Here is a 19,230-nt window from a genome sequence, read left to right on the forward strand (position 1 = left end):
TTTCGCTCGCGGACCATTTCGCTTGCCGTTTTCACGGTGACGAAATGGCTAGTAGAGACTGGAATAGTCTCGGTACTTTCGACGAAGCGTTCTACCACGAAGACTTGGTCCGACGTTTCTACAACACCAGGGAGTTGGAGGGAGTAGGATTTTTGTGATGGTAAGGAAGAAGAGAAGGAGTTGACTCATCGGGTTGTTGGTCGAGATTCTAGGCATTCCGCCTAGAATCCATCCGATGTCACTCTACAGAACCCCGGTTTGACGGGTGGAGCCATTGATGGGCGTTATACTGTCATCAATGGGAGCTACAATACAAACTCCCATTGTGTTCGCCACGCATCCCGGGGACCAACCCAGGGCTGACCCGGTGGATTGGTCGGAATGTCCTAGGGAAGGACAAGGTCGGCGACATCGGTCCGACTGCCTCCACATCCTATGGATACTCCAGGAGCAGAAGTACGATTTCTGTATCTTGGAGTTTTGCTGAGCATGATTAGGGGGTCGGAAGGTCTTTGGCACCTCTTCCCGTGTTAATCACCAAGATCATCTTCGAAGATGAAAGCAACTCCGGTATGCGAGAGGATTTACATTACCCCCGCACCGAACACGCAGATATATAGGGAGTGTGTCCAACAAGTTTGGAGGAGGGCGGAGGATAGAGAGGAAGAAGAAGAGGATGGTGGGGCTGGGAATGAAGAGGAGGAGGATGAGGATGCCTCCGAGGATGAGGAGGGCGTGACTGCTTTGATGCAGATGCCTTCAGAGGTGTTGGTTCGATGCGAACGCATGGCTATGCTTCATAGGGGCACGCGTTCACTAAACACTATCTGCAAGACAGACTCTCGGACTCGACAGGCGACTATTCATCACAACTTCGAGATCCGCACCCAGAGAGAGGATGAGAGATGGGAGCAGGCGAGGGCTGAGATGGAAGCCCAGCGCCAGTTTAGAGTGGATATGCTTGCACGCTTCCCACCTCATACAGACTCTGCTTCGAGGACACAGCTACGAGGCATGGCGTCGTCGGCCGACGGGGCGGCTCGCTCTTTGGACCTTCTGGAGCCCAGGAGCCACCACTAGAGAGTGTGCCCTCCGCCACCAGTGGCGAGCTGTTTAGAGAGTCTGAGGATTGATAGTGGTTGTTGTTTTATTTACTTTTGTTGTGTTATTTACTTTTGTTGTTTTATTTACTTTTGTTGTTTTTATTGTAATGTAATTTTTATTTCCGTAATTTGAATATTGTAGTGGTACTCCAAATGAAATTTTAATATAAGGGCTTATTTTCATTATGCATGGTTGTTTCATATTGACCCCACCTTCCCAACTTGTTTGGGGGTGGTTTTATCAATTCAAGCATTATTTTTGTATAACCTCGTATTAGAATTAATTTGCGGAGTCAAGGTGAAAAATATGGTTGTTTAGGCAGAAATATGATTAAGTATCATTGTAGGATGAAATCTAGATTAAATAGGTACATTCTATCATAAAATCAACCTAAAAGATAATGGGTTTGAATTAGAATCCGGGATATGAGTTGTTTCCGTTTTGAGTTTGGAAATTTTAGGATTTCGAGGAACCGCCGTAATTAGTTTTGGCAACTTTCCGATCCTTTTTAGCAACTTTAAACCTATATAAACTTGATACAAACTATCCTCACAACTCACACTACACCTAAACTCCATCACTCACCTTTCACACCGGGCGATTCCCACGTTTCGACTTCATTTTCGCGAAAATCGCAACTTTCGGGCGCGCCCTTCTGAGTAGCGCTTCAGCGCTTTACACTTCGATAGAAAATTTTTGTTAGCCGGCTTCAAGTCAACGCGCGACTTCGGCGCTAAAACACTGGAATTCCAAAATACTAATAAGCTGGCGCCGCTCTCCTTGGCGACTTCGCCTCTACTTATTGGAATTCCAAAACACAAAGAGAGCGACTTCGCGCCGGTTGGAAGTTGGCGCTTTCAGCGCCGACTTCGCGTGGACCAGAAATTTTCCAGTTTTTCGCGTAGCGTAGTATCCGGATCATTCGCAGCTATCCCAAAGCGTAATTTTGAGATGACATCTCCAACATTGATACCGAACAGTCTTTCGAAGATTTGTTCCAAAGCACTACTTACGGTGCTTGGTTTTGTGAGGTGATCACATATGTTGGTGGGAACCTCTTATGGTAAGACCGGCTGAACTTTATTCTCCAAAGACTTGCATCTTATTTTTATAATAACTGCATTTTCTTTGAGAGACCGGATGGAGAACAAGTGTTCTCCATCAACATTGACGATGAACCAATGGAAATTACGGGTTCTTGCTAGCATTTGTTCTTGGACTTGCTATGCCGGCCGAGATACAAGACCCATGGTGCTATTGGGGTCGATAATATGCATGTCTACACTTATGAGTCTTTGCACGAGGCTTATGGGGCAGGCATTTTTTCGATTGAGGACCAAGGGGACTATAACGTTGCCCTTGGTAGCCTGTCCATGAACATAGGAACTGTTATGTTTTGGATTATGCTAAACATTTTAGGGGAATGACGTTTTTCTTCAGTGAATGACGCCACTTGCAGCGTTTTCCTTGCTTTAGCCAATGGATACCGGTTCTATGACCTTCCCAGAACTTTGATGTCTAGTTTAGAACGAGCCTATACAATGAGACATAAGTACCTTCTTATGCCTGTTCTAATTTCACGTATTATGCTATGTTTCTTTCCTGTTTTTTGTACACGTTTCACGGATTGGATTAGGGTAGACACGGTGCGACCCACCAATAGTATTATTCGATCTTTCCGTGCAATGACTTGGCAAGGGTGGCGGATATAACCTCACCAGGTTGCACCCTACACCCCATCAGACCAAGTGGCACTTAATAGGTTAGCAACCATAGATGATAAATGGCGTGAAGCCTGGCAAATTATCATAGCATGGCAGGACGCGAAGGAGCCTCACTTCTTTATAGAAGTAGAGGATGAGGAAGATGACGAATAACAGCGGGAGTGGAGGTAAGTTTTAGTTTCTGTTAGTGTCTGCTTACGTCCCAAGCAATTTAATTATGTTAACCCCATAATGGGTAGAACTTCAGATAGAGTTGTGTAATGGGCTTTTATTTCCTATATTAGTAACGTTCTAACCTTGTTTTACAGATGTTCCTGAATTTCACGCGCTTCAATGGTATTTTTCCTACCCTCTCTATTTAAATGCTCTGAGGACAAAGCATGCTTTTTTGTTTGGGGGGGGGGCATAGAAACTCGTGTAATTAAGACATCTGTTAAGATATAGATAGACATAATATGCATTGTTTTCTAGTTAAAATTTCAAAAATTTAAAAATATAAATAAATAAGTCATGCTATACACTTAGGAATATTGGTATTGTTTCTTTCTCCATGCTCTTAACAATCTAGAAGTCTCACATAGCTTTTGCATCAGAATAATTGTTAGGAACTTAGGTTAATATGTAGGTAATAATCTTTGCATCTATCTATAAATATATTACATGAGTATCTATGATCGTTTGGCAAGAAGTTTTGAAATCTAGGCTAGAGTACTTATTCTACAAATCTGTGAGAATATAGCCTAAAGCCTTATATGAGCCGAAACATTTGAGAAATGACACAAGGGAGAAGTAAAATCCGGATAGAGAAATCACACGTCCACTTGCTTGATCACTAAACCATATCCTAGCGAGAATTTAGGCCCTTTTGGATCGATATAGCCGTAAATTCAAACCCATGAATTATTTTCCGCTAATTAGTCCCCTCGAGCCTTTCATTAGCCCTTCCATAAACCACAATTCCTTTACCCTGTTACAAAACAAAAACAAAAAAAAAAAAATATATATATATATATATATATATATATATATATATATATATATATATATATATATATAATAAATCAACCTACCCAATGAAGATAAGTCGAGAATAGAATGAGTGAAGAAAAAGAAGAAGAGAAAACCCGTGTAAACAAAAATTAGTTAGTTGCTTTAAAAAGAAAAGAAGTTTCCATCCAAGGAAAAAAAAAAAAAAATAGAAATAAATAAAAACTCCAAAAATAGAATAAAAAGGAGTCAAAAAGTCAAAAGAAAAAAAAAAAAAAAAAAAAAAAAAAATATGGCTAAGGATGGAAACAAATTGTAGAAGCAAAAGTAAATAACAAGGTTTTCTCTAGTTACATAATATGAAGACTCTATTATCTCGGACTTGTCCTTTAGAATATCCATTTCTTTCCTTCTTAAACCATCTCCTATCCCCCGTAACACCTAATAAAGACCTCTAGCTCAATTAGGAATAGGTTAGTGTGATAGTAAGTGGCGAGATGTGTTTGATCGACTCGGCTTCTGTGTGTCATTGCGATTGTAAGGTAAAGTGTGCCCATCTGCATTAATCGGAGTAGCGAAACTTGAGTGAAATCGAGTGTGTTGTTTCTTGACTATTATTGTGAGAACCTACTTAAGGACGCTTATTCGAAGTTCTCGAAACAAACCCGCTAAACATTTTTATAGTACTACTCATTATGTATATGTTTATTGTAGATGCTAGATTATTATGCATATATTAGCTTAGGTTTTGACTTGGTTATTCTTGTTCATAGCTAGTGAGGCGTATAGATAATTTGGAGCATGAATAAGGAAACAATAGTTTTATTTTCTTAGTGGATTTGTAGTATAGATGAAGTTTGTGAGTACCTTCATTGGAAAACTCTCACGAGGCTATAACTTCGTCCCCACTAGGGAATTCCTAGTGGTTTAAGGCCTTGTTGCATATGGTCAATGCAATCGCGCTTTCAATAAGCGAGAGTAGTTAGAACTCCATTTTTGGTCACTTATTCTAATTTCTCATCTTTGCTTGAGGACAAGCAAAAATGTTGTTTGGGGTGGTTTGATAAGAGCCCAAAACTGTAGTTTTAACCCCTTAATAATCATCTTGTTAGACCAATTATGTGAATAATAAGTAAGAGTTAATACCGATTCACAGCGTTTTTATGCATTTCAGGGCTTCAAAGTCCATTATGTGCATAAATGTGCCACTTTTGCTCCTTTCTTACTTTCTGCACATTTATGCACATAATGGACTTTGAAGCCTGAAATGCATAAAAACGCGTAATCAGTATTAACTCTTACTTATTATTCACATAATTGGTCTAACAGTATGATTATTAAGGGGTTAAAACTACAGTTTTGGGCTCTTATCAATGCTTATGCGGGAGATAAGGTAAGTTTTTAGTTTTGTTAGTGTCTGCTTATGTCCCAAGCAATTTAATTAGGTTAACCCCATAATGGGTGGAACTCTTATAGAGTTGCGTCAGTTTTTTTAATTCCCTATATTATTATGTTCTAACCTTGTTATGCAGATGTGCCAGAATTTCACGCGTTTCCATGATATTTTTCTACCCTCTTTATTTAAATGCTTTGAAGACAAAGCATGTTTCTTGTTTGGGGGGGGGGGGCATAGAAACACGTGTAATTAAGGCATCTGTTAGGATATAAATATGTATAATATGCATTTGTTTTCAAGTTGAAAATTTCAAAAATATAAATAAATAAGTTTATGCTATACACTTAGGAATATTGGTATTGTTTTCTTTCTCTATGCTCTTAACAATCTAGAAGTCTCACGTAGCTTTTGCATCAGAATAATTGTTAGAAACTTAGGTTAATATGTAGGTAATAATCTTTGCATCTATCTATAAATATATTACATGAGTATCTATGATTGTTAGCAGTAAGTTTCTGAAATCTAGGCTAGAGTACTTATTCTACAAATCCTGTGAGAATATAGCCTAAAGCCTTATATGAGCGAAACATTCGAGAAATGACACAAGGGAGAAGTAAAATCCGGATAGAGAAATCACACGTCCACTTGCTTGATCACTATGCCATATAGCCAGAAATTCAAACCTATGAATTATTTTCCGCTAGTCGCCCCTCGGAGCCTTTCTTTAGCCTTTCATAAACCACAAATCCATTACCCTGTTACAAAAACAAAACAAAATAAAAAATAAAAAATAAAAAAATCAACCTACCCAATTTAGAATAAGTCTGAGAATAGAATGAGGAAGAAAGAAGAAGAGAAAAACCTGTGTAAACAAAAATTAGTTAGTTGCTTAAGAAAATAAAGAAAAGAAGTTTCCATCTAAAGAAAAGAAAAATAAAAATAGAAATAAAACAAAAACTCCAAAAAAATAGAATAAAATGAGTCAAAAGCCAAAGAAAAAGAAAAAAAAAATATGGCTAAGGATGGAAACAAAGTGTAGAAGCAAAAGTAAATAACAAGGTTTTCTCTAGTTACATAATATGAAGACTCTATTATCTCAGACTTGTCCTTTTTGAATATCCATTTCCTTCCTTCTTAAACCATCTCCTAAACCCCGAAACACCTAATAAAGACCTCTAGCTCAATTAGGAATAAGTTAGTGTGATAGTAAGTGGCAGATGTGTTTGATCGACTTCGGCTTCCTTGGTTGTCATTGAGATTGTAAGGTAAAGTGTGCCCACTGCACACTAGAGAAGCGGAACTTGAGCGGAAAAATCAAAGTGGTTTTTATCTTGACATTTATGTGAGGACCTACTTAAGGACGCTATTCCGAGTTTTCAGAAACGAACCTGCTAGGCATTTCATAGTATTACTCATAGTATATATATTTGTATCATAGATGATTGATTGTTATGCATATATTAGTTTAGGTTTTTGACTTGGTTATTCTTATTCAATTGCTAGTGAGATGTATAGATAGTTGAGACATGAATGAGGAAACAATAGTTTTATTTCTTAGTCGTTGTAGTATAGTTGAAGTTTGTGAGTACCTTCACTGGAAAACTCTCACGAGGCTATAACTCGTCCACTAGGGAATTCCTAGTGGTTTAAGGCCTTGTTGCATATGGTCAATGCAATCACACTCAGCGACACGAGAGTAGATAGAACTCCATTTTTGGTCACTTATTCTAATTTCTCATCTTTGCTTGAGGACAAGTAAAATGCTGTTTGGGGGTGGTTTGATAAGAGCCCAAAACTGTAGTTTTAACCCTCAGAATACCATACTTTTAGACCAATTATGTGAGTAATAATTAAGAGTTAACACTGATTACGTGTTTTTATGCATTTCAGGTTTCAAAGTCCATTATGTGCAGAAATGTGCCACTTTAGCGAGATAAAGGAGCTAAGGTCGGTTATTAAGGAGTTCCGTGATTAAAGGCCAAGATTCAAGAAGACAAAGCCTTTCTAAAGCCCGGTCAAAAGCTGAAAAGTCGACGCGGGCAGAAACAGCACTCAAGTCAGCAGAACTTCCGAAGGCCGTATCTTTGGACTCAGACCTCAGAATTGGGCCTACCTTATGTCAAAACGACCGGATCGAAAAGAGCTTTCCAATGGTCTAAGCCTTGATCCAATCAGAGGAGCAGAAGTAGATGAAAAGTCTGTCGAAGCCAACTGCAACTGAAGAGGCCTTTTTGGACTGAAAGAATTGGGTTTTGGGCCTGATTCTCTGGCCCAAAACATGGCTCCAAGCCCATACATGATTTTTGGATCTAGAAGTATAAAAACAAAAGCTTAGCTCTTTGTTAATGGTGGCTAGTTAGACCTAAAACTATATAGAATTCTAGATCTAGTTTTCAGTAGATTAATTAAGTTTTAGTTCCAGTTTCAATTCTTGTTTTAGATTAAGTCTTTGAATCATTGTTCTTGATTGATTAGATAAATAAAATAGTTATTGTGTCAATTTCGATTTTTGTCATCTCAAATTATAGATCTAGTTTTAATTCCTGTTGATTATCATTTCATAGTTTAAGTAGATTGCAACATTGTTAGTTAATTTAGTTAAGTTAGAATTTTAATATGATGTGTAGTTATAATTCAATAGGAAATGATGGTTTGATGACTCAAGGCTAAAACCTCCATTAGAGGGGTTGATGAAGCTTTGATGAAAACTTAGTGGTATAGTGTAGAAGCATTGTAGAATATATTCCACTCTAGAAGGTCGTGATTCGCCATGAGAATGGGTGGACGACCTCACATGCTAGTTAGTACTCGGTAGAAATGCCATGAACACTAGGGATTAGAACTCGAATTTCTTGCCGTAAGAACGTAAGAATCGAGATACAAGAATCTATGCTAGGTTATTAAGTTGGATTCGAGGTGGATTCAATTCCCTCTAATCCTTTATCTAGATTCAAAACAATCATATTTCCATAGCATTCGTAGTTAAATTCAACATAATCAATTTCATATAGGTATCGTAGTATAACACCCTTCGTAAAGCTCTCATTAGACTTAAGACTGATTAATTAGATTAGAAAACATTCCATGCTAGAGCACTAGGAGTGGAACGAATTTGTTACTCCACTCTATTTTGATAGAATTGAGAGTAGAAACTTTGATAAAATTAAGATCATAAATAGTTTTAGTTTTTCTTACGTTTTGAGTTCATCGTTCATTTCGTAGGTAAACTATCAATTTTACTTTTATCACTAATACTGTGACGAAGTTCATTATTATATTGTTTTATTTATATTAATTAATTAATTTTTTCTTTGGGAGTTAATAATGAAGAAAGGTAGAAAACCATGTCCAGAACAATGAAATTGAACAAAAAGAATGGGCCTTGCAAACACGGAAGTTTTCATTAGGTGAACCACCAAATAAGTCCATGGATGGCCTTGTTTAGATGATACAAGTACAGTACAACTTTTCATTTTCGTATCATTCAATGGTAGGAGAGGAAGATGTATAATTTGTAACCTACGCTTTCTACATATAATTAGAGAGGTATGCAACTTATATGGAGTTCTTTAAAACGGATGTCTTTTTATCTTCCCGCTCTTCTTTATAAATTCACCATTCCGGATCGAATATCACATTCTTCACACATTTGCTCTATCTCCAACTCATCTGATTTTTCCATGGGTTTCAAAATATTTGCTCTTCTATTAGCAAGTTCATACATCATGGGAGCTATTACTGCGTCGGCCAACAAACCTCTATTTAGGCCAGGGCACAACCTTAAAGCTAGGCTCTATGGCGAGGGGGGAGGAGATTGCTGGAACGCCGTATTACAGCTGAAGTCTTGCACCAGTGAGATTATTATTTTCTTCTTGGATGGTGAGGCATATCTAGGCATCCCATGTTGCCGCGCAATATATATCATTGCTCTCAATTGCTGGCCTGGTATGCTTACCTCAATTAGTTTCACATCCCAAGAGGGTAATATACTTAATGGCTACTGCGACACAACATCAGCGTCTCCTGCAGGACCAGTTCAGACTCCTCTGCAGTCACCTCCTGGTGTAGTTTAGTACGTCATTAGTGTTTTTGTGAAGTGTCTAGGTTAAGCTTTTATTCTTGTCTTTTACTTTGTGCTTGAAGTTGAGTTAGGGAGTGCTCATCTGCTGGTTCGCTTTGTTACGGTGTTATCGATGCCTTGGTACGGCGTTCTACCTGAATAATGGTATTATTTGATCTTATATTAAGTAGCCTACATTTCTGTTTACATCTTTTTTTCGATCAAGCATTTTGTTACTGTTGAAAGCGGCAATAAATGTGCCCCGCCATAGTCTGCAATGTTTATGCCCAAACATGTCTGCCATATTATTCGTTGGGTCAATTTAGATCACATTCGCACATTTCAATCATGTCCAAGGAGAGAAACAATTTGATGAGTACAAGCGCAACAACTAATGCCCCGAAACAGAGCCGAAGGTATGTGTCATTTACTCAATTTTTTAAAAACATGGGTTGGCTCGATCCATCCACTGGCAAAAGTTTGACTTCGACACATTTTAGCAAAGCTTAATAGAATATGCCATTCCTAATCAAAACAAAAACCATTGTCTTTGTCTATGTTTGCCTTTGCTATACTCGATATAAACACTCTTCCATAATAAGAGTAGGAAGAAGTAGAGGGTGTCAAAAGTGGTTTCTTTTCTTAAGCATGTGTTATATATACTTCATATGTTCACGCTATCTGGATTACCTTGCCTCCTACAGGCTAATTGAAGAGGAAAAAGAAGATAAGGAAGCCTCAAAATCAAAGAATGACATCCGAAGTGAAGAGAAACAAGAAGAGAAAGAGGGGTCAAAATCAAAGAATGACCTCCCACGCGACATGATGGAGGAAATACTTTCACGACTACCTGTCAAGTCTCTTTTACGATTTAGGTGCGTAGCCAAAACATGATGTAGGCTTGTCACTAAACCTTCTTTTGTGGACATATATGCACCTAAAGCAATCAAATTAAAGAACAACAAGAAAAATCTTAGACTCATGCTTCCAAAAAAACACTTGATATTTCAATTAGATTGTGAAGAATTTGATGAAGTAGTGATTCGTTATCCATTAAGACATGAAACCAAAATTTGGGTTGGGTTCTTGTAATGGACTACTATGCATTGTCAATCAGAACAACACCATCTTCCTATGGAATCTGTCGACTAGGAAATTGTCCCAAATACCTGTCTCGAAGATTTACCTAGTCATACTTGGTAAGTTGGTATACGGTATTACGGTATATATATGGCTTTGGTCACAGTGCAATTGTTAAGGATTACGAGATCATCGAAATTGTGTGCTTTGTCAAGCCCACTCATATTCATCCTTCCGAAGTTGCAGTATATTCACTAAAAAGTAAATTATGGACAAGTATTCCTGACATCCCTTACAGAGTTTGTAGTAAAATGGGAGTACATGTTAATGGTGCACTTCATTAGACGACAACACACTATACAACACCGGAGAGACATTAGCCTGAACCACTGGACAATACTTATAAGTTAGTCATTGCATTTGACATTGGAGGTCAAACGTTTTGAGAATTGCCACAACCGAATGGTCAGCATGACAGTGTTCTTGATACTAATGTTGCAATGTTGAATGGGAACCTTTATGCAGTTTATCTATATAAAACCAGTGCTGAATTGTGGGTCATGAAGGACTACGGTGTGAGAGAGTCTTGGATGAAGTTGTTTACAATTAAAGAAGATAGTCGAACGCAATTTGTCACCATCATATTTCATGGTACCATCTTTGCTTTCTATTGAAACGTTTGAAAGGGAGTGTTAGCAAGACAATTATTGTACTTTTCTATATTACCTCTATAATTATTTTATCGCTAAATCTACCGTGCGCGAGATGTTAGAATATTTGTATGAACACAACAACTAAAGTAGAACAGAAGGAACAGTAGACAGCAGTAGCAATGAAAAGACAAGGACAGCAGTAACTGGGAATAACCAAGGCGCGGATTAGGCTGTCCTTAAGGAAAGATTTCGCCCCTTCCAATGGTGCAGAAAGGCAACTGTGGCGCCTTCCTCACAGGATTCAATGGTTAGCAGCAGTCTGAATTTGCACTAGAACAGACTACTCTCTAGAACAACAATATAACTCTCTCTGGTGGCTGACAGTAAGAAGAGAAGAAGAATAGGGAAGATTATGGTTTCTGTTTCTCTGAGATGGATTTTTTATCGGTTGAAGTACATCCCTCTATGGACTCACAATCCTATTTATAGAGGTTAGGTCAGTCTCCTAAACAGATAAGGAAGAGAGACCAACTCCTAATAGAACACCGAAACTTGTTGTTCAAGAAAAAACCAAAACAAGTTTAGGCAATTGGTCAAACCACTACCCACAACAGTAAGCCCAAGCCCAAGCCCGAACCCTACCCGATGTGGTGGATAACCAATGTGAGACTATCTACTATGCACTAAAGTGGAGAGAACACTCTTTGTTGATCTCCTCCACTTTGCACACACGCACACACACTAGTATTTAGAAATACACAAGAGATTCCAACACGAGATACATCTGGGCCACTCACACACAAAGGTGAGGGTGTATTTCAACAAAAAAGTACTAATCCAAAGGCCCTCATTCCTGCGTCCCCATACATCATGCGCACTGAAGACATGCTCTTATTTTATTACCTTTTTTAGGGTTTCTATTATGATTTTATAAATATAAGTGACGAGCTCTCTCATTCACTTTATTTTTTCCTAAATTACTTTCTACAAAATAATAGACGACATCTATTTTTGTATGGCACAGAAAACCATATGAATTAACAAGACTTCTCATAATTTTCAGAAAGTTCTACCATGCCACAACCTATATAGAGAGCCTGGTCGCAGTGCATTGATAATGAAATTTTGTGATAATAACCAGTAACAAATGGGAGAACTTTGATAAGGTAAACATTTATAGTATGTAATGTCAATATATCACTTGCTATTGTTTGCGCATGTAATCATAAATACAAATGAAAATATGAATTTTACAATGGTTTATACAAAATGCTTCAACTCAGGGGTTTATACAATATAGCTAGTTGTTCTGTTTTGTTTATCTTTTAGTCTTTTATGTTAGGATATATATCAAGTTTCCTATCATATAATTACGTGATAGGAAACTTCCCATAGAATGGTATCAATCCCTTATTCTTCTCCTAGAATTATGGGATTTACTTGTAACAATTAGTCTATATAAACTCATGTAATGGTTACAGTAAATATACAAGAAATAATACTCTTACATGGTATCAGTATAGGTATCGATCCACTCTACAAACCCTAGCCGCCATCTTCTTCGTTCTTTTTCCGCTGCCTACACACCATGTCTACACCTGAAAACGTACCAGTGAGAACGAGTAATGGTTATCAGGAAATATTATCCTTGTTAACCCCTGAACGCCTAGATGGCACGAACTACATTGAGTGGTCCTTAAATGCTCGGAATAAACTTCGAGGCCGGAAGCGCTGGGGATTCATCTCCGGAACTAAGGCTGCTCCAGTCGACACTTCCTCCCCTGAATATGAGGTTTGGGAGGACGACAACTGTATGATTAAATCATGGTTGCTTGATGCCATGACTAAGGATATCAGATCCTTGTTTATCAGATTATCTACTGCAAAGGAAATCTGGGATACTGCTAAGCTCACCTACTCTGTCAGTCAAGATGCTTCCAAAGCATACCAATTGCATTGTGAGGTATTATCTATTCGTCAAAATGGTGGCACTGTTATTCAATATTTTGGGAAGTTATGCAAATTATGGCAGGAATATGATGCCATTGATGACTGTATTATGGAGTGTCCCACTGATATTGGGCGATATACATCCAAAGTCAATTCCCAACGAGTGTATGCCTTTCTCGCTGGTTTAGACTCTTACTTGGATGGGGTTCGCAGTCACGTTCTTTCCACAGTCCCTCTCCCAAATCTTCAAACGACTTATGACATGATATGTGCTGAAGCCAACCGGCATGATGCTATGATGGGCAGTGCACCTGTGGATAGCATCGCTATGGCTGCTCGCAGAAATTTATCTCGGCCTGACTTGAAGAAAGGAGGGCACAAATGTAGCCATTGTAATGGAGATAATCACGTTATTGAAACATGTTTCAAACTCCATGGCTACCCGGACTGGCATCCTAAGGGTAAGAAGGTATCTAGTACAAGTTCTACTTTCAAACATGCTGTTCCTCCAACCCTTCAACCGAGTGAACCTTCTGCAAGTTTGGTGGCATCAACTGGTATGTCCAAATCTGTTCTTAGTTTTTCAGAACTTCCATACCAAGGAGAGGATTGGCAGTGGTAAGCTGCATGATGGATTGTACTATCTGGAAGGTGGTGCTCCACCAGTTAATAAAAGCTTGGCACATGCAGTAAGTTCACAGAAATTGGATGACAATATAGAGCAAATATGGCTGTGGCATAAGAGATTAGGTCATCCGTCACTTGGTTATCTTCGACGGCTTTTTCCTTCATTATTTATTGGCTGTAATATTTCGGATATGGTTTGTGAAACTTGTGCTCTGTCTAAAAGCCATCGTACTCATTTTCCTTCATCAACAACTAGAAGTATAACTCCTTTTTTATTGATACATTCAGATGTGTGGGGGCCATCTCCAGTATCTACCCCCACTGGATTAAAATGGTTTGTTTCATTTGTGGATGATTACACTAGAATGACTTGGGTATATTTGATGAAACGTAAAAGTGATGTATGTATGATATTTCAACGTTTTTATCAAATGATACTCACACAATTTGGTATATCTGTCAAAGTTGTTCGCACCGATAATGGAGGTGAATTCTTTAAGCAAGAATTGACTGATTTTATGCATTCTAATGGAATCATTCATCATACTTCATGTCTAGAATCTCCTCAACAAAACGGTACTGCAGAACGAAAGAATCGCCACCTTCTGGAAATTTCTCGCTCCTTGTTGATTGGAGGTAATACTCCAAAAAACTTATGGGGGGGGAAGCCCTTAGTACTGCTGTGTATTTGATGAATAGAACACCATCTAGTGTTCTGTCTTTTAGACGACCTTTAGATGTCTTTGGCGAACAACGTACTCTTCCACCTCATGTTCGTTTGCCTCCACGGATTTTTGGATGCGTAGTTTATGTGCACTTATCCTCCAAACATCGCACTAAACTTAATTCACGAGCTATACGATGTACCTTTGTTGGATATGGAACAACTCAGAAAGGATATAGATGTTACGATCCCATTACTCACAAATTTTATATCTCTATGGATGTTATATTCCATGAATCCGAATTGTATTACTCCACCAAAGAAACCTGCACTGCATGGAATTTTGGAACTTTGATCCCAAACGGTGTTGAGAATACTCCAGAAGGTGTTCCAGAAGTCAGTATTGCCGGTATTGAGAGTGGCCCTAGTGGGGAGAATACTCCAGAAGACAGTATTGCCGGTGTTGACCATGCTACTGATCTACCACCAGATAGTCGAATCCATCATGCAACTTCATCACCACCGCCTCTTGGCATTACCCGAAGTTATCTCTTTCTCCTTGTTTGAACATACTTTAAATTCTCACTACACCCTTCCACCACGCACTAATCGAGGTATACCACCTATTCAATATGAACCTGACCCCAAAGCCAAGATCAAATACCCAATAGGTAATCATGTTTCCTCATGCATCTTATGTGTGTCAATTATCATCTGTCGCTACACCTAGTACATTGCAGGAATCTTTGACAGATACTCAATGGACAAAGGCTATGGATGAGGAAATGGATGCTCTTAAAAGAAATGGCACTTGGGATCTTGTTGCTTTACCATATGGAAAAAAGACTGTTGGTTGCCGATGGATATTTACCATCAAACACAAAGCAGATGGTACTATTGAAAGATTTAAAGCTCGCTTGGTGGCAAAAGGATATACTCAATCCTATGGTGTGGATTATCAAGATACATTTGCACCTGTGGCTAAGCTCAATACAGTGCGAGTTATCTTATCCTTGGCTGTTAATAAAGATTGGCCTCTTCTACAGTTTGACGTTAAAAATGCTTTCTTACATGGCAATCTTACTAAAGATGTGTACATAGATCCACCTCCGGGAATTTCGGAATTCGAGAATACTTCATTAGTATGCAAGCTCAAGAAGACCTTGTATGGACTCAAGCAATCTCCACGGGCATGGTTTGGTCGATTCACACAATCTATGGTCAAGTTTGGGTACAAACAAAGCAATGCTGATCACACTTTGTTCTTGAAGCATAAAAATGGTAAACTCACTGTGTTGATCATATACGTGGATGACATGATAGTCACATGTAATGATGCTGATGAAATTTCCTGTCTACAATGTCATTTGACTTCTGAATTTGAGATGAAACAACTTGGCAATCTCAAGTATTTTCTCAAAATTGAGGTTGCCCGCTCTCAGCATGGTATATTTCTATCTCAAAGAAAGTACATCTTAGACCTGTTGACCGAAATAGGGTTTCTCGGGTGCAAACCAGCTAATACACCCATTGAACAACACCACTCACTTTCCCATTACTTGAGTGATCCAAGTACAGACAAAGGACGCTACCAAAGACTTGTTGGGAGATTGATTTATTTGTCTCATACTCAACCTGATATTGCCTATGCAGTAAGTACAGTAAGCCAATTTATGCATGATCCACGCCAGCCACATATGGATGCTGTAGAGCACATTCTAAGATACTTAAAGTCGACTCCGGGCAAAGGTCTATTATTCTCTAAACATGGACATTTGAATGTGGATGGATTTACAAATGCCGATTGGCTAGGTTCCATTGATAATCGAAGATCTACCTCTGGCTATCTCACTTTTGTTGGGGGGAACCTTGTGACTTGGAGGAGTAAGAAACAATCGGTAGTCTCGAGATCCAGCGCAGAAGCTGAATACCGCGGTATGGCATTAGGAGTGTGTGAGTTACTATGGCTGAAAATATTACTAACTGAATTTGGATTTCCTCCTCTACAAGCAATGAATCTCTATTGTGATAACACGTCTGCCATAGAAATTGCTTATAACCCTGTTCAACATGACAGAACCAAGCATGTAGAGATAGACAGGCATTTTATAAAAGAGAATCTTGATGCGGGCATAATCAGATTTCCCTTTGTCCGGTCAGCTCAACAACTTGCAGACATTCTGACTAAAGCTGTGGCAACAAATGTGCTTACTGATTCTCCTATCAAGATGGGCATGAATGACATCTACGCACCACCTTGAGGAGGGGTGTTAGGATATATATCAAGTTTCCTATCATATAATTACGTGATAAGAAACTTCCCATAGAATGGTATCAATCTCTTATTCTTCTCCTAGAATTATGGGATTTACTTGTAACAATTAGTCTATATAAACTCATGTAATGGTTACAGTAAATATACAAGAAATAATACTCTTACATTTTACACATCGCTTTGCAGGCAATAGTAGCAAAGCAATATTAACCTCATCTGTTTTGGTCTTTTGGTTGCACAAATCAGCGCCACAAGGACCTGAACCAATTTCTTTTTCTATGTTGCGACTGAAGGGCAATGGATAAAAAATGCTTAGAATTCAGCTTCCCCTGTTAGAGCATTTTGAGTATATTCATTTCATCCATTTTCAGAGAGAGTTCACCTGCTTTGAAGAAAAATTTAATCTCTAGCTTGTACTTCAATTTCACAAACATACCAGAAAATTATTTGGCTTTCAGAGAAATCGTATTATTCAAGAACTAAATGGTCAAAATTTCCTTTTTGTCGGTTAAACTTCACATGTTTCTTTAAAAAACTGTTAAATGATTTCGGTGTAGGCTTAAGATTAATTTAGCAAAAGTTTACTCGCTGAAAATAAGTTACTGAAGAAAATTATTCTTACGAATTTATTTGTGTCTTAGTAGGTGGCAGACACAATAACTAGCTATCAAATATTGATACAAACTCAACGAAAACTTGAACTCCTACTAAACTATACAAATATTTGATTAGTTTGGCCTCTATGCAATAATAGCAAATGAAAATGAATGACAAAAAATGATGTGTTATCTTTACGTTTCCTTAATGGATATTCTTGAAATTAGCAGAATATGATCTAATTCGACAACAGTTATAGTGAGAGACCCAGCCAATTTAAAGTAGCTAAAACAATATCATATCGTAGGCCATAGTACAAAATATCAGGATATGGGTATTTATCGATACTCAATTTCTAGATATGTATCGTGGATATATCCTCCTCTTTGGAGATATTTGACATTGTTTCACATGCAAATATCGTGGATATATCTAAAATATCGACAAATATCATAGATATTGTGGATATTTTTTGATATATCATGATACATTATTTATATTTATTTAAAATATAATGGTAAATATTAAATAAAATTGTTATATATACAAAATATTGCTAAATATCTCCAAATATCATAAAATATCACAAAATATCATAAATATCGTAAATATTATTGATATTTGCAGTCGTATATATCTCTAAACATATCGTGATATTTATATATCTTTTTCTGAAATATGAACATACTGTGATATTTATATATCTTTTTCTGAAATATGGATAGATATCCCCAAATATCGCGATATATTGGGATATTTTGTACTATGTCGTAGGCTACACATACCAAAACAAAAAAGTACCATTCATCAGTGTTATCAGACCTAGCCTGGTGAGTTGACCCAGTAAACCGGCGAACCGGTCTTTTAATTGGACTAGGTTGATAATTAGATCGGTTAACACTTAATCCAGTGCTAAACCGGTTAGTTAAATCGGGCGATTTTTTATTTACCCAGCTAAATCGGACGGTTAACTAGCGGGTCGAGCCAATCTGCTGACTGGTATTTTTAGAATTTAAAAATAAATTGTTTGTGGGTGGTCCTCAAACCTTGGTTCCCAGCACACCAATCAACTTACACATCAAGATATGCCAACTTATCACTCAACTATTACTGATTATTAGTTATGTTACATGTATAAATATATATACTATATAGTCAAAATAGTGACCCATTGGTCCAACCAGTGAACCACTGGTCCAACCACTAACCCAGTGACCCTGTCCCTTCACCGGGTTGACCTCCGGGCTGGGTCTGATAACACTGCCATTCATTATTCACATAGATCGTAGTACTAGACCATGGACAACATCGTAAGAAAGCAACTCAGCACTCCCTAACCCAAATTCTAACAGAAAATAAAAGACAACCAAAAACAAAAACTCAAGCATGTAAACTTCAGCCAGACACTTCATTTTGTCACACTAATGACATATCAAACTACACTAAGAGGGGCAAGAGGTGACTGAAGAGGAGTCTGAACTGGTCTTGTAGGAGAAGCTGATGTAGTGTTGCAGTAGCGTACAAGTATATCACCCTCTTGGGATGTAAAACCAAGTGAAATAAGCATACTAGGCCAACAATCGCTAGTAATTATACAAATTTAGCGGCAACAGTCAGTGCCTAGATAGGAATCACCATCCATGAAGAAAAGAATAATCTCTCTGGTACAAGATTTCAGCTGCAGTAAAGCGTTCCAGCAATCTCCCACACCCTCTCCATAAAGCCTAGACTTAAGGTTGTACCCTTGCCTAAATGGCAGCTTGTTGGTTGACGCAGTAATAGCTCCGATGATGCATCAAATTGTTAGTAGAAGAGCAAAGTTTTTGAAAGCCATGAATATAGATCAAATGAGTTAAAGACAAAAGTGTGTGAAGAATGTGATTTTGGATTGTTGAATTTATAGTGAAGAAAATGAAGATGAAAAGACATCCGTTTTAATGAAAATAAGTTGCATGTCTCTCTAAGTCTTCAATTACGTACAAATTTTAAGTTACAAATTATACATCTCCCTCTCTTGCAAAGCTATTTAATGAATAAGAAAACTAGAAGTGGCATCTAAAGTAGGATGTTGACTTATTTAGTAGTTTCTTTAGCTACATGCAGAACTAACACA

General features: G+C 37.9%; 2 protein-coding genes and 1 pseudogene across 2 annotated transcripts in view; 2 read left to right on the top strand and 1 right to left on the bottom strand.

Annotated features, from left to right (window-relative positions):
• The window catches only part of LOC147474336 (uncharacterized), a 76,193-nt gene extending 67,258 nt beyond the window's left edge, over positions 1-8,935 (bottom strand). The window contains exon 1 of the mRNA XM_086583534.1: positions 8,828-8,935. Within this exon, the coding sequence (XP_086439660.1) occupies positions 8,828-8,935 (108 nt within the window). The remainder of the gene's footprint in view (positions 1-8,827) is intronic.
• A 1-nt stretch (position 8,936) lies between these two features.
• On the top strand, positions 8,937-9,284 carry LOC147474337 (egg cell-secreted protein 1.4 pseudogene; annotated as a pseudogene).
• Positions 9,285-12,592: 3,308 nt separating this feature from the next.
• Positions 12,593-13,576, top strand: LOC147474338 (uncharacterized). Its single transcript, XM_086583535.1, has one exon. The coding sequence runs from the start codon at positions 12,593-12,595 to the stop codon at positions 13,574-13,576; it is 984 nt and encodes a 327-aa protein (XP_086439661.1).
• The last annotated feature ends 5,654 nt before the right edge of the window (positions 13,577-19,230 follow it).

Source organism: Coptis chinensis, chromosome 9 (genome assembly GCF_015680905.1).
Source record: "Coptis chinensis isolate HL-2020 chromosome 9, ASM1568090v1, whole genome shotgun sequence".
Classification (NCBI taxonomy): Eukaryota; Viridiplantae; Streptophyta; class Magnoliopsida; order Ranunculales; family Ranunculaceae; genus Coptis; species Coptis chinensis.